General features: G+C 44.2%; 1 protein-coding gene across 5 annotated transcripts in view; it reads left to right on the top strand.

Moving 5' to 3' along the window:
• The first annotated feature begins 1,565 nt into the window (after positions 1–1,565).
• The window catches only part of ELOVL6 (ELOVL fatty acid elongase 6), a 123,764-nt gene continuing 99,923 nt past the window's right edge, over positions 1,566–25,406 (top strand). The window contains exon 1 of one of the 5 annotated variants that reach the window (XM_048846703.2): positions 1,566–1,995. In XM_048846703.2, coding sequence (XP_048702660.1) covers positions 1,907–1,995 — 89 coding nt within the window. In that variant the 5' untranslated portion in view covers positions 1,566–1,906. Of the gene's footprint in view, positions 1,996–8,460; positions 8,657–25,406 lie in introns of those variants that run through there. The other 4 variants (XM_048846702.2, XM_048846701.2, XM_048846705.2 and 1 more) reach the window with 4 other exon arrangements.

Raw genomic sequence — 25,406 nt, 5'->3', positions numbered from 1 at the left:
CTAGAAAAAATAGGGGGTGGATCCCCCCTAACTTATTTAGACCTTTCTGAAATATTTCACAATAAATTAAACATTTCATGTAGACACTAGCTCTTGACCTAAATCTGAGTCTCTGCTTGTTTATTTAAAGATCGCTTCAGCTGACTCTTATATTTCAGTGTTTTTGTTTAATTTACTAAACATCCTTATAGGCCCTCTATAGGAGACTCGTATCCCCCTTTTTAGATCTCAGTGGTGTAGTCCATTATGACATTCAGCTAGAGAACCTGTCTGCTTCATCAACTGCAGAGGGAGAGCTGTCTCCTGGGTCCTGAAGCCCACCATTTCATTACCCTTTGCACCCATCCCATCAACCAAAGAACTATATAAATTCATCTGCTAAGGATGATCAGGTCAAATTCTGCCAGATATTTAGGTCTCAGAATTGAATGCTTTATCAGAATCCTAAAAGCAATCAAAATATTCCCATGATTTAAAATTATTAAAAAAGGATTGTTGGGGGTGGATGGGGAGAGAGAGATTGCAAACACTGCTGGGGAATGTTTCCTTTTAACTTCTAAGTAGTTCCCTGGTCTGTGGTCCCCTGGGGTCTGCAGACTATGTCTAAGATTTCCATAGGGGTCCGCACCTCCATTCAAATTTTTTTAGGGGGGCCGCAAATGAAAGAAGGTGAAAACCACTGAACTGGTGCATCCTTGTGTTGGAGCATGACCCTGGAGGTGAAAATGACTAATTGTGAAAGTGACTAGTATCAGTGCTGACTGAAAGGGGTGGGGGGGAACAGCATAAAAGGAATTGTTTGTTAATAAAGAAAATAGAAGGTGGGGTTTGTAAAATAATTCAGGAAGTTTGTCCTCGCATATGATTTTTAACCTGGCAGCATCTATTTAAATTGCTTTGTGGGTACAACTGTGGGTATAGCTGAGTTGTAAGGTGTGAGGGAAATGAAAGAGAGAAGGGTAATGTGTGATGTGTAACATACATAACTGTAAATATCTATTTTAGTGCTGTCCACCCTATGCATTTAAAGTGTGTCCATCACTGCAGTATCTAGGGACCAGTACTAACCAGGCTGAGTTTTCTGGCCAGTCATGTATGTTAGGATGTGCAGGAGGCTGAACAATGGTTGCCGGAGCAGAATCTGACTGAGGAACGATTAATATTATCTCCAAAGTTAATTGAAGGGAATTATTCAAATTAGTAGTAGTGGGGAAGGGAGGGAGAGAGAATTTGATTTGGACAGTTGATCTAATTCTCTTCCAAATCCAATCTCTGAGAAAATGTGCTGTAAGCTTTGTTCTGACATCAGCAGTACTTAATGTTCCCTGGGATTTATATGTTTTTACTACTGTAACGTGAACATCGTGGGTAAGATCATTAGCAGCTTCCAGTGCTGGGAGCTTGGGCAGCGTGTCTCATTCAAAGCCATAAAGGAAGTGAACGTGATTAGACGCCAAAGAAGCTAATGCTCAGGGGATGATTTCCTTAATGCTGCAATCTAGTCTAGATTATATTAGTTCCCAGTTTTTGCATGAGCCAGACTGTCTCGTTCTAAACGGTGGAGGATTTTCTAGCCCGGGGGCTACGTTTGCACTTGCAGGAGGTATATGCATGTCACTGTGAGCAAGCAGAAGCTAAACCCTGCACAGACGGGCACTAAGACCGCAACGCCTCCATTTCCTCTCAGGGTGGATGCAGAAGCTGAGAGGAGGAGACCTCCAGACACGGGTGGAGAAGGATAGGAAGAGGAGAAAAGCAATGCGAAATCAAGGGTATAGCTGAGAGAGACAGAAAGAGAGGGGGAGAGAGAAAGGGGCGATTGAAGGGAAGACGCAGGGGAAAAGCTCTTTAGATACTATATTTATATTTAGACATAGGAAGGCGTCCCCCCCAGAAGATTGGTCCAATGAACATGTCAGTGTTGACTTTGCAAGAATACGAATTTGAAAAGCAATTCAACGAGAATGAAGCCATCCAGTGGATGCAAGAGAATTGGTAGGTGATGGTTAATGTAGTATTTACCAGTAGCTACTGTAGCTGTCTCTCTCTGAGCATGTGTGTTTTATATCTATGGATGGATTAGACATAATTGACTACAGGGTAATCGCCGAGCCAGTCTCTGTGTATTACTGGCTCCGATGAGGTGCAGTGGTGTGTGTGTATGTATGTATATATAAACATACATACCAATATATGCATCAGTGTGTGCATATGCACATTGGTGTGTGTGTGAATTATTCCAGTGACATAACAAACCACACAACAAAAGCTCAAGGATACTAAGATTGAGAGACTGCCCTGTTTTTCTAATTTTAAAAAGTTATATAACACCGATGGCAATCCCACTAATAAAAAATCTTTTTTTATAATGAGATAAAACGATTCCCCGCTACCTCCTTCCATTTTACTTTTGTTCCTGTTTCGCTCTTGTACCCCTATCTTTGCCATCTCCCTAATGCCCTTCTTTTCTCCTTGCAACTCCTTTCTGTACGTGTGCCCCATTTCCTCTTTCGGGGTCTTTCCCCCCAGCCTCCCCTTCCCACTGCTCCAGTTACCTCCTTCCAACTCTAACGCAGAAGAACAAGTGAAAAACAAAACACAAGGAACTGTCGAGTCCCCTGCTTCAAATAAAACTTAAACTGCAGCCATGCTCCTATTAACTTTTCATGCATGTCTGTAGCTGGGGAGATCTTCAAGTGACCTGGATTTACAAGAAAAAGAGAAAAGTTAAACTGCGTAGGGGCAGGCGGGGAACGCGTGCTGGAAAAGTTCCCATGCAGGGCACATCATGTCTGCGATGGGTGCCTGACCATCCAGGCACGGGAGGGTACAGCCAGCCAGAGCTTGGAGTCGCCCGGCAGGGTTTGTAAAGTGCATGTGTATTCGCCGGGAGGATGTGTGAGAACAAACAAACGATGGGGTCCTCTAGGTGGAGGATGGGATCTAGAAAGAGCGTGCGGTGAGGTCTACCCAGACACCGGCTGGCGGCATTCACAGAGCGAGAGCTCGCCGGCGAGACTGTCTCTCTTTCACAACGCCCCTTGTCTCTCGTTGATGAGACCGAGAGATGGGGGAGTGAGCCGGAGACGCTACCGGGTCGCTGCAGTCAGGGCGCGCGCTCTGCTGCTGCGATGTCGGGGAGCGGGGCTTTCCTCCCTCCGCCCGGGCGGCGGTGGGCCGGCGGGTCTCGCTGGCTGGCCTGCCGCCGCGCCGCCCGGGCTGCAGCGCCGCCATCCCCCGGGCGCCCGGACGCACACGTGCGCCTCTCTCCGGGCTCTCGCTCGCCTCCCTTTCAAATCTTCCACTCCTCCTCCCGCTCCCTCCCAGGGCTGGACCGGCCGCGGCTGTGGCAGATCATCGCCCCGTTAGCTGCCGCGTGTAAGCCTCCTTCTCCCCGGGCGCCTCACGCCGGGGCCTAGGCTGGTTCCGGGGGGGATGGCGAGGCGGCCCTGCTCTGGTGCACGGGGCTGGGGGTGTCCACAGCTGAGCTGGGGCTGCCTCTCTTCCCCGCTGTGGAAGCAGCTGGAGGCTAGGGTACCTCGATAACAGCAGCACCCTGCGCGAGGCCGGGAGAAGAGAAACCATTGCAGCCCCCGACATGGCAGAATTGCTAGCCCCCAGCTTAAAAAATCTTGAGTCAGGACCCCCAAAACGATGGGTGCCTTAAAGTCACAAGTAAGGCTAAGATTTTATCATGGATATTTTTCGTAAAAGTCAGGACAGGTAGGGGCAACAAAGAAAAATTCTGGAAAGCTGTGACCTGTCTTTTTATTAAAAATATCTGTGACAAAATGGGGGTCTGTGGTCCCCACACTGCCTACAGTGGGGCAGCTGTGTGGCGGCTAGGAACTCCGGGGTCCACTGCCACCCAGGGTTGGGAGCTGTGGGGCCCCTGCCACTTGCAGCAGCTGGGGGCTGCAGGGTACCCCAGCCACCCACAGGTCCAGGGGCCTGCGGTGGCCAGGAGCTTGGGGCTTCCCTGCTGCCTGCGGCGATGCGCAGCTGTGGGGTACCCCCACAGTCTGCAGTGGCTTGGAGCTCTGGGGGCTGCCAGAGGTGGCGGGGGTACCCCGCAGCTCCCCGCCACCTGGGCGGGGGACCCAGCAGCTCCTGACCGCTGAAGGCTGAAGTCTAAGAGGTCACTGGAAGTCACGGATTCCGTGAGTTCTGCAACTTCCGTGATTAAATCGTAGCCTTAATCTGGAGACTTAAAACTAATTAATAATACATGTTGGGTTCTTTCTATGTGCCTTCTGGTTTCTCCCACCTTTAGGCTGCACTTGGGTCACATTTATAAGTTTTTCTGGGCAACCAAGAGAGCTAGAAACTTCCTTTGTGTTGGAAATGAAAGCCAAGAGTCTCACCTCATCACATGCTTCCAGGAGCTGGGGCTTTAACAAACACACCAACTATCATGAGACTCATTGTAAAATGAACACTAAAGTGGCCGGGTGAAAAGCAGAACCCCCAGTGCAAGGCTCAGAGCCTCCCACCACCTCCTCTGCTGCTGTGGTTTGATTGTGTGTGAAAAGCAAATGCCTAACCAGCTTTATCTGGTGCTGCACTTCCCCTGTGCCACCTTCCCCTGCCCTGCACCCCTTCCTCTCTCCCAACTTCCTGTACCTGTCATCCCTTACCCTCTGCATCTGCCTTCCAGTGCACACTGTGCCCTTCATTCCTTCACTCTCTGCATTCACCTCCCGCTTTGTGCTATACTTCCCCCCCTCTTTTCCCCTCCCTTTGCCCCTTATGCTTGCTTGTTTTGCTGCACTCTGCCCCCAAACCTCTCATTTCTTTGCCTCTGTGCTGCATCCTTCCCCTCATATCCTGTGTCCCATCCCTTCACATTCCCTGCCATCTCTCTTCTCATCCTGCTACCCCAACACTTCGCACAGTGAGTAACTTCTCTATTTCCCGGTGGGTGATAGAGGAGGGATATGAGCCAGCTACAAGCTAAGGCTGCACATCCTGGGTTTGCTAGGCCGAATGATCCAAGGCCCTCACTGGGGTACCAGAGATGCTTCTGGGATAGCTCAGTGGCACATGTGGTTTCTAGAACAGCAATGTATTAAAGTAACCATTAAATGCTTTGACTTCTCTGTTCACCTGCTGGAGAGATGATTAGGGAAATTAGCTCCTGAAGGGTACCTATTGAGGCACTCTGTTCAGCCTGATTATTTGTTTTGCCTTCGTTTGTTTTTATTTTCTTAGATCTTAAAAATCTTATTAGGCTTAGTAGCTCTGGGTCTTGTTCCTTTTGTTCTAACTCTCTCTACTAATGGAGAAAATTCTCCTCATGATGTAACATTTCAGTAAAGGGGTGGAGGCAGGGATAGTCAATAAGCGGATCGCAGGCCAAATCCGGACCTCCAGACGCTTTTGAACAAACTGCAAATTTTTTTTATTTACTTATCATTATTGTGATTATTTTTGTATTATTTTCTCTGGAGTCTGCACCTTGATTATACCTTGACAAAAAATAATTGATTACCCTGGGGTGGAGGAGATTGTTTCCTCCATAAATACTTCCATAAGCCCACGAGGGAAGCCGTGTGGCCTGATGAATTAATACTTGACTGAAAGTCAGGTGTCTGTGATCTTCTTGGTTCTGCTGCACTTCACTATGTGACCATCACACTGAGGAAATTGCAGAACTGCTGTGTGCCTCAGTTTCCCCAGGTGTAACATGGGGATAATATTGCTTGCATAACTACCTGATAGGGTGCTTTGAAGATTAATTAGTTAATGTTTGTAGATTGCTTTGAAGATGTGTTGTATAAGTGCTAGATAGTATTATTAAAATCCCCTTAAGTGCCTCAATTTACTGCAAAGGTTTGCCTGTTGCGATTCCAATAATATTAAGCTCCCACTCTCTAGATTCAAGGGGGGAACAAACATTTTCATGCTCTTACTTTGTAGTTGAAGAGATTCGGTCATCCGTGTGTGAACTTCTCAATCTAACTTCATTTGTTTTAAGGGTACTGATGAATTAAGACCTCCAGTTCATATTAAACTGTAGGAGGAGAGATTTGCTCAGGTTTGAGAACATTATTGAAAATGAAATGGAGTCATGTCCATTGAGATGCTTTCTGCTTTGTGAGTGTTCCCTTGGAAATGCTAGTAAAAATTCTTTGTAGTTCAAGTAGATCATAAACTTATTTAGGAAATTCACCTCCCTAACAAAACAATCATGTTTCCAGTGTTTTAATTTTTAAGAGAACGTATGTAGTAAAATCCAGTAGGTACAGAGCATGAGGAAAGGCCTCTTTATCTCCCACCTGAGTAACATAATGGGGTTTCTATACACAGATGAAGGATAGTAAATGGCTTCTTGACTTTGTTGTAGGCTTGATATGAAGTTGTCTGGACCAGTGTAATTAACATATGGGCCCTAAAATAGGCATATTAAAGGGCATGTTTCAGGGATAAACGTTTTTGGTTTTCTGGCAAATGCAAATATCAGTGGAATAAGCAAAATCGTTGCTTTAAAAAAATCAAGACATTCCACTGGTGGGAGGCTTTATACTACAAGTTGCAATAGTCTTTTAAGTTAGAATACATCATCATCACCATAACATGGAGGTAGAAAGAAAATCAAATAGGTGTGGCATTTATTATTTCAGTTCCATGTTAGAAATGTATCTTGATAGCTACAGAAAATAAATCTGCAATGTTTTAAATGATTATTCTGAATGGATAGGGTGAAACGGACCTAAGGAATTTACTGTGTCTGCATTTTGTATAGCATGTTTGGAATCTCAATAGTTTATACAATTTTATTCATACAAAGACTCAGCACAGAAGCTGAAGCCTCCAGGAGAGTATGGCAAAAGTGGCTTTACACCCTTTCATGCCTTCTGGATTCTGGGCCACTCCAGTGACCGAAATGTCCGTCTGCAATAGCCCATCCTGGGCTACCCATGGACTGTGATGCAGTCCAGAATCCTCATAGCAACAAGCACTATTGGCATGCTCTCACTCTCCAACTCTGCCTCCAGCAAGCTGCCTACATGGGGACTTTTGACAGTGAATGAGAATTAGGCGCTTGGGCCTTTGAAAATTTCCCTCTTGGAAGCTGAAATTAATGGGGTTCCACTGACATATAGTGGGAGTAACTGTGGTAAATCAAGCCTTCCATGTTTTAACTCCAGATGTTCTTATTTTACTTCATGAAGACTCTGATCCTGCAATGAGGCCCATGGGTGGAGTGCTGTGCGGATGCAGTCCCATTGAAGTCTGGGTCTAAACTGGCAATGTAGTAAATAGCATAGTGTTTTTAAATGCAGGCAAAACGAATGATGAAGAAGAGGAGTACTTGTGGCACCTTAGAGACTAAACTCACGAAAGCTCATGCTCAAATAAATTTGTTAGTCTCTAAGGTGCCACAAGTACTCCTTTTCTTTTTGCGGATACGCACTAACACGGCTGCTACTCTAAAACGAATGATGTTTTTTGTGATCTGTATAAGCTAACATATCTTGTCTTTCTGTTAATATGTGTGTATGTATAATGTAAATACATCCTTCCAGCTATCCCCACAGAATCTCTGGTTCTTTCCCACTTAAAAATTAATTGAGAACGATTCTTCTGGCTGCCAAACGAAGACCAGGCAATGCACCACCCACTGGAGGTGAGATTACTGACTCAGCAGACAGAATCACACAATGCTTTTTTGGGCCAGTAGGCCCACTTGTTATCATAAAATCTTACTTCACTTAATGATGCAAGTATGTTTTTTACATATAGCTGATGGCTTTTTAAAAAATACCAAACTATACCATGTCTCTCACCCTTGCTCTGCCCATCCTTTAGGAACATTGACTTCAGCAGGAGTAAGATTGGGCCCAGTACCTGTTGAGATGATTTCTTAAATTATGCAGCTCCCCCTAAATTCTTGCAAAAAGGGGGAGGGGGGAGGAATATAGGAAATTAGGAAAGTCTGCAGACTCTTGCTTCTCTAGCTAAACAGCTGTATGAGGAGTTAATACATTTTTACTTATTTATTGTATTTATTTTATGTCAGGTAGAACATACATAGAAATTATTTATTTAAAGAAAATTTACATTGCAGTCAGATGTACTGTGAAATGGATTCTAGAGCTGAGTTTCTAGTTTACAGCTGCTGTCAGTGAGGTAGCAAAATTGGTCAGTGATTGGAAAAAATGATAGAAATTAACTGATTAAGCAGTAAATCCTCACTCTTTTTTTCCTTGTATTCCTGCAGACAGCCAGGTTTATGCCAGAAGCACTAAATGACAGTGCTTGTTGTAATTGTCTAGCCAATAATAATTATCTTCTGATGTCTGCTGACACTGTGTTCACCAATAGGAGAGCCTGAGGTCTGTGCTGACTGCTCGGAGACTACGTATGTGAGGTTACGTCATGAGAGAGGGTTTGCCTAAAATCACACACAAACTTTTCCCCTTTCTGTTCTGTGGAACCTTGTATAGTGATGTATACTACCAGTAGGTGCTTCTTCTCAAACTGTTTATTTTTTTAGATTTTTTTTCAGGTTTGCTTATTTCTGAAATGTTTTACTCTCTTTAAAACAAACAAACAAATATAGAAAATATACAGGCCAATATCTGCTCTCATGGAACACTGCAGACCAGATGGAGTTCCAGGTATAAGTAAGAGCAGCATTGGTCCTAAATCTGTAAGTTATTTTGCTACAAATGTTCTTTGGAGTATATTATAGAAAAGGGCTGTTTAATAAGAAAGCTTTTGTACAAAATGAAACACTGTGTGAAGTAAGCCAGTCATTTATTTAATAGGCACAGGCAACTCAAATGTATAAACCTGAGACCAATAGAAATGTTTCTGCAATTTAAAAACAAATTCCAATGGCTGCAATTGTTTTTAACCCTTTATTGTCTGAAAATAACATTGCAGCGCTGAGTGTGATAACAAACAAACTTGAATCTAACAGTTGATTTTTCAGAGTCAAAGCTGGGGGAAGTGTAAAAGTAAAGAGCATAAACGTTGATAACTCAATTGGCTTTTTAAAATTCATTTGCTTTTAATAATTTGCATAAGCACCATAACTAAAGAAATGTGTGTTGTCCACATATGGAGCCAGTTTTTCTGGTCTGCTTGAGCTATGCTCAACCCAGGTCGAAGGTTGGAGGCATGTATAGAGGGCAGAGATGGGTTTAAGCCACCTTTGTGTTCCCACAATCCTGGGCACTGCCTATCCTCTGGCATAAATTAGAATCATAGACATATAGGCCTGGAAGGGACCTCATTAAATCATATAGTCCAGTTCCCTGCACTGAGACAGCACTAAGTATTATCTAGACCTTCCGTGACAAGCATTTCTCTAACCTCTTCTTAAAAACCTCTAGTGATGGAGATTTCACAACCATCCTGGGTAATTTGTTTCAGTGCTTAACTACACTTACAGTTAGGAAGTTTTTTCCTAATCTAAATGTTCCTTGTTGCAGTTTAACCCCATTACTGCTTGTCCTGTCTTCAGTGGCAAGGAGAGCAATTTATCACCCTCTTCTTTATAACAACCTTTTACATACTTGAAGACTGTTATCTTGTCACCCCTCAGTCTTCTTTTCTCCAGACTAAACAAATCAAATTTTTTCAATCTTTCCTCAGAGGTCATGCTTTCAAGACCTATAATTATTTTTGTTGCACTCCTCTGGACTTTCTCCACATCTTTCCCAAAGTCTGGTGTCCAGAACTGGACACAATACTCCAGTTGAGGCCTTATCAGTGCTGAGTAGAGCAGAAGAACTTCTTGTGTCTTTCTTACAATACTCCTACTAATACACCCCAGAATGATGTTTGCTTTTTTTGCAACAGTATTACATTGTTGATTCATATTTAACTTGTGATCCACTATAACGCCCCAACTCCTTTCCCACAGTACTCCTTCCTAGGCAGCCATTTTCTGTTTTGTATCTGTGCAACTGATTATTCCTTCCTAAGTGTGGTACTTTGCATATCTCCTTAGTGAATTTCATCCTATTTGTTTCAGACCATTTCTCCAGTTTGTCAAGATCATTTTGAATTTTAATTCTGTCCTCCAAAGCTTTTGCAAACGCTCCCAGCCTGTTATTGACTGCAAACTTTATAAGTGTACTCTCTATGCCACTATCCAGATCACTTATGAAGTTATTGAATAGAACCGAACCCAGGATAGATCCCTGCAGGATGTAACTTAGAGCAAACTGAAGGTTGTTCTAACTTGTGTGTCCCACTCTCCATGGTTCCCGGAGGTCATTCCAACTGCCAGGGAAGGCGAAAGTACAAGGATTCCTCATTGACTCCACCATTCTCAAGAAATGCCCCCTGCACTAGGGACAGAGAGGGGCAATGCTGGAGAGCTGCTATGTTAGCTGTTTGGGATTCTCTTTGCCCAAGTGTAATCTTTAGGGTGGATCTGCTAGCTTTACAGCTATGTTATGCTCCTGGAGCCCCCTAAAGCAATTATAGTGAGGCCAAGAATTTAGTTTAAGATTTTTTAAATAAACTCAAATTCCTGGATTGTAAATATATATTCAACATTTATCATTAAGACTATGATTTAGTCACGGACAGGTTACGGGCAATAAACAAAAATTCACGGCCCATGACCTGTCCATGACTTATACTATAAATACCCATGACTAAATCTTGGGAGGGGTCACTACTGGGAGGGGGGGGTTCACTACTGGCGTGGGTGCCCCAGGGGGCCACTGCTGAGGGGGTGGACTGGGGCCAGCTGCACCAGCTGCCAGGGCCACTGAGGAGTGGCTGCTCTGGCCACCTGGGAACTTCTGCCGGGGGCTATTGACAGTGGCTGCTCCTGGCGACCACTGCTGGGGGCTGCCGAGAGCAGCTGGTCTGGCCACCCCCCGGGACCGCTGCTCAGGTGGTCCCTGGGGCCTGCCACACAGACTGCTACTCAGGTAGTCCCTGGGGCCAGCTGCCTGGGGCCACAAGCTGGTGCGGCTGGCTGCTAGGTGGCCCCAGTTGCTGGCTGCAGAGCTGCTCCAGCAGAAGTCGGTGTTGCTGGCCCTGGAGCCAGCTGCTTGGGCGGCCCTGTGATCAGCCACACTGGCTGCCGCAGAAGTCACGGAGGTCGCAGAAAGTCATGGAATCCGTGACTTCTGCAAACTCTGTAACAAACACGGAGCCCTAGTTATGATTTTTGGTGTGGCTAATATATTACTCTGAGATCAATTTTAAGTGTTGATGATGAAATCAGTGTTCCAGGTGTCATGTAGTGAGTTTACTGATTGAAAATGTGGTTATACATTTCTTCAGTAGACAATGTCAGGGACCTGCAGCAGAACCAACACACAGCTTATTGCCTTCAGCTAATGAACCTGGCCTGATTGGCTGAAGACTACAGCAGGCACATTCTTAAGCCCTGCAGCAACCCTGGACCCTGGCTGCCCAACAGCATTTCACACCTGCAGCTGTGTTTCTGGTTCCACTTCCTAGTCCTGGTCTCCTTGTTCCAGCTCCTGGTCTCCTCCTCCTCCTTGCCCCTGATTCTTGGCTCCTGCTCCTGGCTGCTACTCCAGATCATACTCTGCTTCTGACCCTTGGCTCCTGCTTCCTGGCTCTCAGCTCTGGTTTGCCCCCTGGCCTGTATATTTGGCTTTGGACCCCAGCTCTTACCCTTGGTTCCTGGTCCACAACTCCAGCTTCCTCCCTGGACTTGGTAACTTGGTTCCTGATTTGGGCTCTGGCTACTAGACTTGGTCACCCAGGCTCCAACCATTAGGCCAGTTCCCCATCCTGCCTATTAGACTAGGCTGTCCCCAGCCTAAAAAACAGTAATGTCGTAACAGACGCAGTAATGACATGAGGTTTCCAGCCTTACTGCACAGATCAGTCAAAGGTTAGTGTTGATAAAAATCATATGTCAGAACAAGTGTTACATATGCTCAGGATAGACAATCCAATACCTCAGTGATGGATGTAGCATACAAAGCCAAATAGAATAGGAGCATATTGACCAAACAACATGTGGTAACATCTCTTCACCTGACTTGCTTTTTCTTTAGTTAAGATTTGTTCACTTCTTTCTTAATAAGCCTCCTCGTTGGTTTTATTATTTGGGGGCAGAGGGGAAGGAGAAAATGAAATGTTTAGTAGAACTGTGAAGCATCAGGTATGCAGCTGATTCTGTGTAAATGATAAATAACAATAACTTTCCATAATTTTGGAAATAAGTCATGGTTACCTGAGAAAACAATGGACAGAAGTTTTGCATGTGAACCAGTATATTTAGGTATTGCTAGAGTGAATCACGGTTGGACTGTGACAATATGTGGACTAAATTATCTGAACACTAACGTGGTTCTGCTCTGAAAATAAGCTCTGAAGAACTGGTATTGTGAAACTCTGGCTTCCATGTTAGATTTGTCTAGCTGACACCATGCACTTGGGCATCCTCCACTGCTGAGAAGTGACCAAAACTGAACTCCCTGTCAGCCTGGCAATACCTTGAGGGAGATCAGAGGGAATTACTATCACCTGGTTTCCCTATGCCTGAGTCCCCTCTCCAGCACACCTGACTCCCGCAAGCACAGGGAAAAATCATCACCACATGATGGAACTGATTGATTCATTATTGGTATTGTAGTGCCTAAAAACCCAGTCATGCTGAGCCCCACTGTACTAGGCACTATTATAAACATAGGCCCAGGAGTCTTGTTCTGTCCTCTCCCAGGCCATCCGTTCTTCCCCTTTTGTTAGCTGAGCCAATCAGTTGCACCCTCCTAGAGTTTGTGCTGCTGTGACTCCCATGTAGATGATCTTTCTGCAAGGGGTTCTGCCAGGCCAACTTTTGCAACTGCTGGTTCTGGTGTACAACCTGGGATCTGGAAACATGTTTCCAGGACTAAAGATCCCATAATCAGAACTTTGCTGACCATTTTGTGGGTGATGCATGAGGCAGATTGGAATCCATCCCATTGTTCCACAGATGTCTTGACTCTCCAGTGCTAAGAGGAATCAACACTCTTTTGTTTTGTGTGTATGTGGGGGAGGGGGAGTTATGACAGTGTCTTGTGTATCCGGAAGTCGTGTTCACTAAAGTTGCCCTGTCCACTTTGGGCTCAATTACTTAGGGCTTTTCCATGAGCCCTGAACAAGTGGCAGGGCATTGTTGTGCTGCCACAGGAACAGACTGGAAGGCAAATTGGACCTCCCAGTCACCATCTTGCCTCGTGTTTTCCCCTTAACTGCAGGAAAAGTACTCTTAGCCAGGTCTCTCCTCACTCCAATGGGGTTCCACGGTTCACCTGCATAACTGTGTTTGCTGTAGTATGACAAGACAGAGCCAAGGCTCCACCCACTCCCCACTGTGTGTACAAGGTGGGAAGGCATCAGCACTTTGGAAGGTGTTCTCTCTGTACTGCTTCCTGCAGTGCAGGTAGCTGACACCAGGGTGTAAGGGTATGGTTTGTGCATCTTTCCTCCTTTGCGCTGCCACAAGATCCCAGGTCACAATCTGGCCATTAATGAAGGCTTTTATCATAACCCTTCTTTAAGCCAATTTACTAAATCTGCTGATTTATAGTAATAAGATTGGAGAAAAAAGGATAATTGATATTTTTGCATCTGGCTGTACTGTTTCTGTTTTCATGGTTGTTATACTTTGGATAAGGTGGAGGATGGTTGACTTTGAGCTAGGAATTCAGGGAATTATGGTTGTGTTATGGTTGTGTGGTAATTTGGATGTGTAGAGTACCTGCCTACATAGGAAATTAAAAATATTCAGGAAGCCATCTCGGGAGCAGAGATGTGATTTCTGTTCTTATTGCTCTCAGTGATAAACCTCATTAGCATTCAGGGAGCTATGATAGCTTGTTTGTTATAGTACAGAGTCTGTAGGCAGTACGCATGGCAAGAGTCTATAATCCATAATTATAAAAAAGATTAGGTCTGGGGAGAAGTTTTACATTTTTCAAAAATGGAAATATACATTTTAATCTCCACCTATGGCTTATTATTTTAAAATGGAAATTAGCATCGGTCAAGATTTAAAACAAACTTTCAGCTGAATCTGACCTCTTCATTGTAGGCACTAGCTAGCCTTATGTAACCACGTTATCTTATCACTGCTACCCTCACCCTTTCACCTCTTCTGTCTCCTGTTTGACAAACTCACTTGTTGAGTCTAGTTTTATAGGTTTTAGAGTAGCAGCTGTGTTAGTCTGTATTCTCAAAAAGAAAAGGAGTACTTGTGGTACCTTAGAGACTAACAAATTTATTTGAGCATAAGCCTTCGTGAGCTACAGCTCACTTCATCGGATGCATTCCGATGAAATGAGCTGTAGCTCACGAAAGCTTATGCTCAAATACATTTGTTAGTCTCTAAGGTGCCACAAGTACTCCTTTTCTAGTTTTATAGTCTTCAATTTAAGTTCTTTGGGACAGGGACGGTCTTTATTCTGTTTGTACAGCACCTAGCACAATGGCTCCCTGACCCTGCGTGAGGCCTTCAGCTGCTATTTTACTACTAATAATAACAGGGTGCGGTGCTAGTTCTCACATGTGCGCTGATGTCAGATTAACCTATATTTGAGTTTGTTTCTAATCTCCCCAGGCTAGCAGAAGCAAGCGGTTGAGCCCCTGTGTGGACTCAGTTACTTTGATTACCGTCAGCCCCATTTATTGATTAAAAAGCAGGACAAAGGGACTTCAAAGGGAGTACTGTCTACTCTTTAGCTAGACGAATAGTGACATGATGTAGAGTCTGCAGAGAGTAAGTGTCACATAACGAAGAAATGGTGGCCAGATCTCAGTTGTGCATAGGAGCCCCTATCCCTTGGTGGAGAGAACTAGAGTGTAAACTGTGGGGAAAGGATGTTCAAGATCTGTTGCTATATAGCTGCAGCATCTGAAATCTGCAAACTGAGTGAACAATTTTTTTTAAAAAATCCTCTGTTCTAATGAGCTTTTCAAATTTAATATCTTGATTATAATAACTGACTGCCTCATGTATTCTAGGATATGAAACTTATGCCCAGTGAAAGAGCATTTGTATGTATAAATACCTTCTCTGTAAATCTCAAGCAAACATTAATTAAATGTAACTACACTGGAAAAAATATGACCCCGGGATTGTAAGGGGCTAATTGATACTTCAAGAGGAAGAGACAATGGGCCAAATTGACCTCAGTGAAATGGTCTGTTGAAGACACTGGAATTATACCAGGGATGAACCTGATTCTGTGTTTTGAATGTCTTGTATTGCGGTGTATGACCTTTAGGATATACTCAGATGTGGATGAAAGAAAAATGAGATTATTGCATTGTCCCATGGGACATGGAAGGGTAGTGGTTTCATTAACAACTGTTGACAATCCCTGGCTCCGAAAATTAAGTTTCCTTTTAACTTTAATTTGAAGGGAATCATTGTCCTCTCTGATTTGCAGTGCTGATCTCTGTTGCTTATTCTCTCTTCTTTCTGAATGCAGAATTTGTATTGACATCACTGGGAATTGGGTCAAGTGCAGACAGTCGTCCCTTGGGTAGGGTGAATCGGGCAACCACTCCGGGCCCCGTGTTTTGGGAGGCCCAGCACTTTGGCATCACAGTGTCAGATGCAATACTTTGCACGCATCCATCAGCGTGTGCGTGTGTATTGCTCGGGGGGTTTGGGGATCCTGGGGGCCAATTGGGACTGGAGGATCCCGGGGGACTGATGGCCATTCGTGGGGGGATCCTGGCGGTGGTTCTCAGGTTCGCCCCACAGCGCTGGAGATGGCGACGATTGTCCCTGTGTGGGCCTCGTGGCTGGTTGCCCTGGAGATGGGGCTGTGGTGGCAGCAGGATCAGAGTCAGGAGACGGCACTGAAGGGGCAGGGGATGAGTGTGGGGCTGTGGGGGGAGCACAGCATGGTGGGGGCATCCCACGGGCTGGGACTTCCCAGCCCCATCTTGCAGGGGTCAGTGCTGTTGTCCCGGGGTCCCCAGCCCAGCCCACTGGCAGCAGGGTCGTGGGAAGGCCCCGGCTCCGGGAGCCTGTGAGAAGCCCCTCGTGGCTAGTTACTTCTGTGCAGGGCAGGGGGCTGTCTGACCTGCCGGGCCCTGGCCCAGGAGCTCCCCACGGGGGTGCAGAGCAGCTCGGACACTGGCCCCCCGCTAGAGGGTCCATGCACAGCTCAGTCCTGGTGAGGTTTTTAAAAATTATATGAACTACATTTCAGGTTTCAGAGGAACAGCCGTGTTAGTCTGTATTCGCAAAAAGAAAAGGAGTACTTGTGGCACCTTAGAGACTAACCAATTTATTTGAGCATGAGCTTTCGTGAGCTACAGCTCACTTCATCAGATGTGATGTGATTCACATCTGATGAAGTGAGCTGTAGCTCACGAAAGCTCATGCTCAAATAAATTGGTTAGTCTCTAAGGTGCCACAAGTACTCCTTTTCTTTTTTTATGAACTACATTATAATTATACAGTTGGGTGCTATCAATATTTAACCTGCAGCCTGGAGCTGTCCTTGAAGTTCACTGTAACCAGATTTCACCTGTGTAAAAAATGTTAAGGGGAGCCCATACAGGCTGATTTGTCTCAGGCCAACATCACTGTAGGGATGGCCCTGAGTGCAGAATATGTAGAACTGCAGTTCTCAGCTTCCAATGATCTTCGGGGAATGGTTGATTGTGAAGCTCTTCTTCCAGTGGCATACTAACTGCCTCCACTACTTGCCACGCATTTTCTTGCATTGGCTACTCCAGTACTGACCCTTTACCTCTAGGGTTAATTGGTGCCCCAGAGTGCAGTGGGCCTAAAGGAAATCCCCATTCTCATACAAGAGCAGGGTGAGTATTCTGTACATTGTCTTATGAGTCGTGCTGTTAGAGGCCAGTGTACTCGGCAGCTGTGGGAAAAGAAGCATTTCCTTGATGATACCAAACACAAGGTGAGGGGAGGTTTGCTTTGCAGACAGTACCTGGAGAGATGAGATGGGGAATAGACTGGATGGCCCCTCCTTGAATACCCTGAGAGTTGTGTGGTAACAGCCCATTGGGTCTCCTTTGCCTGACCAGGAGACTAGAGTGGGGGCGAGGCTCTGGGTGCTATGTGGAAGAGAAGTTCAGAATTATATGAATCTAACAAAACTCACCTGGTCTTTGTGTTTTCACTTTTTGTTTCCAAAGTGAAAATTGAAGTCATAAAACCGGTGAAAAGCGAACCTTACCAGTAAAAATAATCAAAATTGATGTGAGCGAGGTTTTACACTACTGTGTGGAACAGGTTGTTTTTATGTGCTTTTCCTGTTCTTCCCCGCCCCCCCCCCCAAAAAAAAAATTCTTGATTTCCTGTTAAAACTCTCAGAGATTATAATGTCAGAAGGGACCAATGTGGTTATCGAGTCTGACCTTCTGTATAACACAGGCCATAGGTCTTCCCTGAGTTCATTCCTGTTTGAACTGGGGCATATCTTTCAGAAAAATATCCAGTCTTGATTTTAAAATTGCCAGGGATGAAAAATCTACCACAACCTTAGTAAATTTGTCTAATGGTTAATTACCCTCACTGTTAAAAATTTGCACCTTATTTTCCAGTCTGAATTTGTTTACCATCAACTTCCAGCCATTGAATGTTGTTAGATCTTTGTCTGATAGGCTGAAGAGCCCATTATCAAATATTTGTTCCCTACATAGGTACTTATACTCAGTGAACAAGTCATCCCTCAAACTTCTGTGTTAAGATGAATAGATTGAGCTCAATGTTGACTTCCCAGTTACAAATACATTACAAGACCTGTTGGCTAGTTTTTAATTGATTTAATGTATGTTATGTTGATTTTTATATCCTTCTGATTTCTTAATGAAACTAACATGCAGTACCAAGTCAAATGTCTTATGGAAATCTAAGTATATTACATCAACATTATTACTTTTACCAACCAAACTTGTAATCTCATTTAAAAAAAATTAAATTAATTAGATAATGGAAAATAGACCTAACCCAAATTAACTGGCATTAATTATATTATCCTCTTTTAATTCTTTATTAATCAATTCCAATATGAGGCTGGCAGACCTGTAATTACCCAGGTCATCCCATTTACCCTTTTAAAATATTGGCACAAAATTAGCTTTCTTCCAGTCTTCTGGAAATTTCCCAGTGTTCCAAAAATTTTTGAAAATAAACATGAACGGTCCAGTGAGCTCCTGAGGCAGCTCTTCTGAAACTCTTGGATGCAGATTATCCAGCTCTGCTGTTTAAAAATACAGCTGCAGTTTAACATCCTCCTGAGTTCCTATTGAAATGGAAAATATTTCTTCTTCATATGATATGACTACATCTATTTTTCCCAAATACAGAACAGAAATATTTATTGAACACTTCTTCCTTTTGTGCATTATTATTGATAATTGTACCATTTTCATTTAGTAATAAACCTCTACCATTGTTAGGATTATTTTTCTTCCTTAGGCCTTGTCTACACTACAGGGGAAATTCGATCTAAGCTACGCAATTTGAGTTACATGAATAGTGTAACTCAAATCGAATAGTTTAGACCTACTTACCATGGGGTCCAGACTACATGATGTTGATGGGAGATGCTCTCAGGTCGACTCCCCCTACTCGTCTCGATCTGGTGGAGTACAGGAGTCGACGGGAGAGCAATCTGCGGTCGATTTAGTGGGTCTTCACTAGAGATTTATTATAAAGAAAAAAGAAAGAACAAGAAGAGAGATGTTAAATGGTAAAACAGTCACATGCATACGAAGATTTCAAAGTTCCTATATCAGGTTCCTAGCAGTATTGGTGAGTTTGTTGGTTTGAAAGTCCCTCTGGAACACATCCACAGCTTGGATGGGTCATTCAGTCCTTTGTTCAAGCTTCAGTTTGTTGAAAAGTTACTCCAGAGGTAAGAAGCAGGAATGAAGACAAAATGGAGAAGATGCAGCTGCCTTTTATAGTCTTTTGCCATGCAGCTTGATTTCCTTTTGTTCTAAACACAAGCCGCCCAACACATGGCCTGGAAGCCTTAGAGTTCTGTCCATAGGCATGCCCCTGCATGCCTTGCTGAGTCATGAGGTGTATCCCTTGCCTTCTCTCAATAAGTCAGTTGTATAGTTGATGGCCCTTGATGGGCTGTCAAGCAGGCTAGGCAGTGCTAATGCCAATCTGTCTGGGGGTGTTACCCAGATGCACAGCACAAGTTTAGAACTACAGACGTACCATACATATGAAACTTACAATACAAAGGTGATACAGACACATAAGATTATCATATCTGGCAAATTATAACATTTTTGCAGATATCTTACATGGCATATTTGGCATAACCCATTGCAATTTTACAGTATTGGTATTCATAATATCCTGAAGTGTCCCTCAAATTCCATACAGTGTCATACCCTGTAAGCCAGGTTGATTTTTTTTATTTTATTTTTTTAACCAGTGTGGCCTCTTTCTCGATTGTGGTATCTGGTAAAATGTTCTTAAACAGTTCCAAATTATAATTAACATTTTTCTGTTTAAATTCTCTCTCAGCTGATTTGATTCATAATTGTTTTCAGCTTTGTGAAATTGGTCCTTCTAAAGTGCCAAATGTATATATTACCGGCTTTGACTTTATTCTGTTTGCTCATCACAAATGTGACCAGTGTAGGCAGACAACAGCTAATTTTTGTTGCATCATTCTTTTGGTGTTTCAGAAGTTAATAAGTAACTTAGAATTAAAATCTGTTTTTAAAAAAATTATACGTGGTCTGATGGATGATGTGGAAAACTCCAAATAATTATAATGTATATTTCAGTAGTGCCAATAGGTTCCAACTGGGCCAGGTCCTATTATGTTAGGTACTGTACAGACATGTTTTAGAAAGACAGTCCCTTTTCCAAGTGTCCCAAGGCTTAGACAAGACTCAACAGATGGGTGAAACACAGTGTGACTTTTTCCCCCAAATGGTCAAGATAAATATTGGCAGTCGGTGTCAGTAATGCAAGAGTGAGATCAATTGTACTATGTCATCACCATTACTGTGATAATTGGGTGAACTTTTTGCACTATGCCCAATGGTGTAATGGAAAGCGAGTAGCTTTTGTGCCAGTATGCAGAGCTGGCTCTAAGTATGTGGCGGGGATGGGGAGAAGGGTGAAACAAACATACAAAAAGGTCAGCCAAAGAGTTTGCATGCTTTGTTTGCATGGAGAAAAGGCTAAAAGAAACTGAAGTCTGTCTACCAGTGATCACTTGCTTCTGTTGCCAGATGTCCAAAATATGTCAATCCATTTTTAACAATAATAATATATTACACACAAAACATACTTTTTTATTCCAAAAGATTCAAAAAGCTTTACACACTTACTTATAGAATATGGGAGTCATTTCAAATTCCACTGGAATGCAGTAGCAGTTGATGGTGTACAGCAGGAGTGCCTAACGTGAGCCAGAATTGACCAATGTACATTGCCAGAGAGCACAGTAATACATCAGCAGCCCCCCGCCCCAGTTCCCAGTGCCTCCCACCCACCAGCAGCCCCGCCGATCAGCACCTTCACCTTCAGCTGTTTTGTGGTGTGCAAGAGGCTCTGGGAAGAAGGGAGAGAAGTGAGGGCACGGCAGGCTCAGGGGAGGGTGCGGGAAGGGGTGGAGTGAGAGCAGGGCCAGGGGTTGAGCAGTGAGCACCCCCCAGCACATTGCAAAGTTGGCACTTGTAGCTCCAGCCCTGGAGTCGGTGCCTATACAAGGAGCCTCATATTAACTTCTGAAGAGCTGCATGTGGCTCTGGAGCAACAGGTTGGGCACCCCTGGTGTACAGCAATACAGCAAAGTTCCAAGCAACTTCAGGGCCAAAAGAAAAATTAAAACTTTGGAAAGTCTGCAAAATAAAACAGTTGAAACACTGAATTCACAAAGAACTGTACTGTCAAGAGACACACTATCTAAAATATTTTCCCCCTCTGACTCTAGTAAACTTTGAGACTCTCTGTAGAGCTCAGGCCAGATTTTCAAGTATTCAGCACCCACAGATGAGGCCAGATTTGCAAAAGAGCTCAGCTCCCATACACATAATTGAATAAGGGCCAGATTTGCAAAAGAGCTCAGCTCCCATACACATAATTGAATAAGGGCCAGATTTCAAAATCGCTCAGGACTTAGTAGCTCCCATTGCAACACTTATGGCCAGATTTGTCAAAAGACCTCAGTGCCCAAGGTACTACACTCTGAAAATGCAGCCACTTATTTTAGTGTCCAAATGGGATTTCAATTCAGTTTGAAAAGCTAGATTGTGGATGCTGAGCTCTTCTAAAAATTCTGGCCCACTGTGCCTACACCAGGTGTCGTTTCAACAGCCTGGGAGACTGAAGTCTTCTGTTCAGCCACCCAACTAGTGCAGGATGGACTGTGGCAATGCAGGCTTACCTACACACTCTATCACCAGTGTGCCTTGCTCCTGTCCTGGGAGGCTTACCATTCCCTTGCCCGTTCAATCCCTGGCATTTGCTGACTGCCAGCAAGAGTGCAAGTTCTTACTCATTTTATTGCTTTTTGCCCTTCAAGCACTTTGCAGACTTCAACTAGTTAGTACTAATTTGATTTTGTGATGATTTTGTAGACTCCTGTCTGCTAGGAGCTGACTCAAACCAACTTATTTGTCCATAGGATTCCAAACAGCTGCGAGATGCCATTACATTTCAATCACTAGAGACCTGGACTAAAACACGTGAACTGCAGAATAAAGACTGTGCTGCATTAGACAAATTGACGTATTATGTGTGAGAGATCTGTGAGCCATATCTAGCCTGCAGTGCATGATCAATGATGCAGCCTTTACGTGGGACACTAGCATTAGTTAAAGACAAGTTTTGGACTATGGTTTGTCATCTTACTCTATGTATCTCCCTAGTTTTTGTTGTCTTCCATTGTCTCTGGACCTTGTTCTAATGTACCTTTCTCTACATATTTCCACCTTCCTCCTCTTCCCTTTATCTCTATCTTTGATCTTTGTATCTTTTTTCATTGAAGAACAGACGGGCCAGCAGTTCTGGTGACCTGAGATAGTAGAAAGTTCCTGTGCAGAAGAGCTTGCCAGCAGCACTTATTGTAGAACAGGGGTGGGCAAACTTTTTGGCCCAAGGGCCACATCAGGGTTGCGAAACTGTATGGAGGGCCAGGTAGGGCCAGCTCCTGTGCCTCCCCAAACAGCCTGTCCCCTGTCCCCTATCCGCCACCTCCCACTTCCCACCCCCCTCAGAACACTCCACGCATCCAAACCCCCACCCCACTCCTTATCCCCTGACCGCCCCCTCCCAGGACCCCTGCCCCTAACTGGCCCCTGGGACTCCACCCCCTATCGTACCCCCCCGACTGCCGCCCCCAGAACCTCTGCCCTATCCAACTGCCCCCTGTTCCCCATCCCCTGACCGCCCTCTCCCGGGACCCCACCCCCTATCCAACTACCCCTTGCTCCCTGACTGCCCCCCAGGACCTCCTGCCCCTTATCCAACGCCCCGGCCCCCTTACCATGCCACTCAGAGCAGCATGTCTGGGAGCCGCGCCAGAGCCAGACACGCTGCCCTGCATGAGCACGCAGCCCCGGCGCCCAGAGCGCTGCCCTTGCAGTGGCATGGCTGTGGGGGAGGGGGAACAGTGTGGGAGGGGGCAGGGGCTAGCCTCCAGGGCCAGGAGCTCAGGGGCTGGGCAGGACAGTGCCGCAGGCCGGATGTGGCCCGTGGGCCATAGTTTACCCACCTCTGTTGTAAAGTAAAAGTGACTAGTCAGTTTCAATCTGAGGTGCAGCTGCTGAAGAAACCCATCCACGCAGGCATGCTGCATTATTAGAATCCTGCTGCCCTGGTTGTTGTTGGACATGCTAGTTGCTAGCTAGCTAGATACTAGTTGCTGTAAGGAGGTAACACGCTATCTCATTCAGATGCATTGTAGGATCACTCAGCTGCTTATTTTCTGAAATTTGACAATCAAAACCGCCCCATGAGGACCTAACATTGCACCTTCCAACCATCAAAGCAGATGGAGCCTGAGTTTGTGAAAACATTTCAGTTACGAGGCTTGGGAAAGGGGTAAAACAAGCACAGGAATATTTGCATTTTGTCATGTTCAGATGATCTCCAGTACAAAGAACCACCAAAAGTATTATTATTTACAGTTTGCATTATGGTAGCACCCAGAGGCCTCAATTTAGATGAGCCCCACATTGAGCGAGGCGCTCTTTAACAGATCCTCAGCTAGTGTTAATCATCAGAGCATCCTGGAAATCGGCAGAGCTATGCCAATTTAGATCAATTGAGGATCTGTCCCTATAGATACACATAGTAAGAGACAGTCCCTGCACCCAAAGAATTTAGAATGTCAATAGACAAAGGAAGGATTATGGTTTCTATTTTGAAGATGGTATATTGAGATATTGAATGACTTGCCCAACATTACACAAGAAGTCTGGGGGCAGAGTCAGGAATTAAAGCTAGCTCAGTGCCTTAAACACCAGCCATTCTGTTGACTAGCGTCTCTAATGGCATCCCATAACTGTGCGGATTTACCATGGAGTCACATGTGGCTTGCATCTTAAAACCAGCCCTGCCATTATGTATTTTTGAGTTGGTCAAAAAAGTCGATCACTTTCAGTAACAGCAAAAAGAAAAGGAGTACTTGTGGCACCTTAGAGACTAACCAATTTATTTGAGCATGAGCTTTTGTGAGCCACAGCTCACTTCATCAGATGTTGAAGTGAGCTGTGGCTCACGAAAGCTCATGCTCAAATAAATTGGTTAGTCTCTAAGGTGCCACAAGTACTCCTTTTCTTTTTGCGAATACAGACTAACACGGCTGTTCCTCTGAAACCTTTCAGTAACAGGTTTCCTTTTATGTATTGATTGGATTATCATGTTGTTGTTTTCTCTTTTGAAAGACTTTTCAGAACCAATATATACATTGAAGTCATAACTTGGTACAAATAATAAAATATTTGTAGATAAACTTGAGGTGAGTCAAATAATGGAAGCAACAATTGTTTCCCAGGAGAAAGGAAATAAATAAAAGCTTGCAGTGAATGTTAAACAAAATCGTGTTAGCAAAATACAAACAAGCTTAATGGAAAATGTAGTATGCAAAAATAATAGTACATTGAATTTTGCCCTTTATATCTTTATTGACTGCTAATATTAGTCGGGGCAACTCCACTGAAGTCAGTGGAGTTCTGTAATTCAGATCATAATCCTGCAAACACTCACATGCTCAACTTTACACACAAGTAATCAGACCCCTCGCTGTCAGTGAGCACATGTGAGAGTTTGCAGGATTGGGGTCTGACGCATCTGGTGGATCTGGGTCCATAACTTTTTTGTTGTTGGAAGAGAAACATTTTAAAGATATTTTAGCCATTTTATTCCCAAACTTTAATTACTATTGTGGTATCTCTCTACTTGCAAAGTGCAACTTCACACTTTCATTCCATGCCCAAAACTTCAGTTGATGTTAAGAGCTGTTATAGGAGTGTAAGGAATTTAGGCTTAGACTCTAAAAGGTATTCTACATTGCACTAAAACACCCATGGCAGCTGACTTGGGCTCTGGGGCTATAAAATTGCAGTGTAGATGTTTGGGTTTGGGCTGGAGCCCGGGCTCTGGGATCCTTCCCCCTTGTGAGGTTTTGGAGACCAGGCTCCAGACTGAACGTCTATACTGCCATTTTATAGCCCCATGGCCCAAGCCCCATGAGCCCCGTCAGCTGACACCAGCCAGCTACAGGTATTTTTATTGCATATTCTAAGTGACCGTGGCAAAAATTAAATCAAACGAGGTGTATAACATTAAATTTGAAATACATGTTCATGCTCTTTCTCTCTTAGCAGCTTGAAAATAAACCTTTTTTAGTGTTGGTTCTTGTCCTTCTCAATTCAGCAAAATCTAAAACAAGAATAAGCACCTTTCAGGTGCTGTCCATACATTGCATTTAGCCTAGGCTTGGTGATGAAGTTATTATTAATATATAGAGACTATAACAGAATAAGCCAGTTTAGCCTTTGCAGCATATGCATTCATTCAGTTGGGCACAGGAGCCAGCACAATTTAGAGTATGCCTTAGGCTCCTGGTTGGGCCAGGTACAGGGGGAGGGAGAGGGTAAGAAAAGTAGCTCACAGTATTTGATGATGAAGGTTAATTATCAAAAGGCAGTAAAGTATTTTGAAACTATGAAGCTCCGTATAAATACTGAGCATTATTACTAGGCTCAAAAGCTACTATCCTGTGTGTATTCTGAGGGAGATATTCAAAGGTATTCAAGGGATTTGAGAGCACAACCCCAAATGACTTTCAGTGGGATTTCTGCTCCTCCATCCCTAAGTCCCACTGAAAGTCAGTGGGACTTGTGCTCTGTGGTCCCTTAGACACTTTGGAAAATACCCCGCATATGTACCAGCACTGCTTTCTGATGGCTGAACTAATCATGCTGTCTGCTCTTTATTT

Source organism: Caretta caretta, chromosome 4, assembly GCF_965140235.1.
Source record: "Caretta caretta isolate rCarCar2 chromosome 4, rCarCar1.hap1, whole genome shotgun sequence".
NCBI lineage: Eukaryota > Metazoa > Chordata > Testudines > Cheloniidae > Caretta > Caretta caretta.
This window is presented reverse-complemented; position numbering and strand designations above follow the sequence as displayed.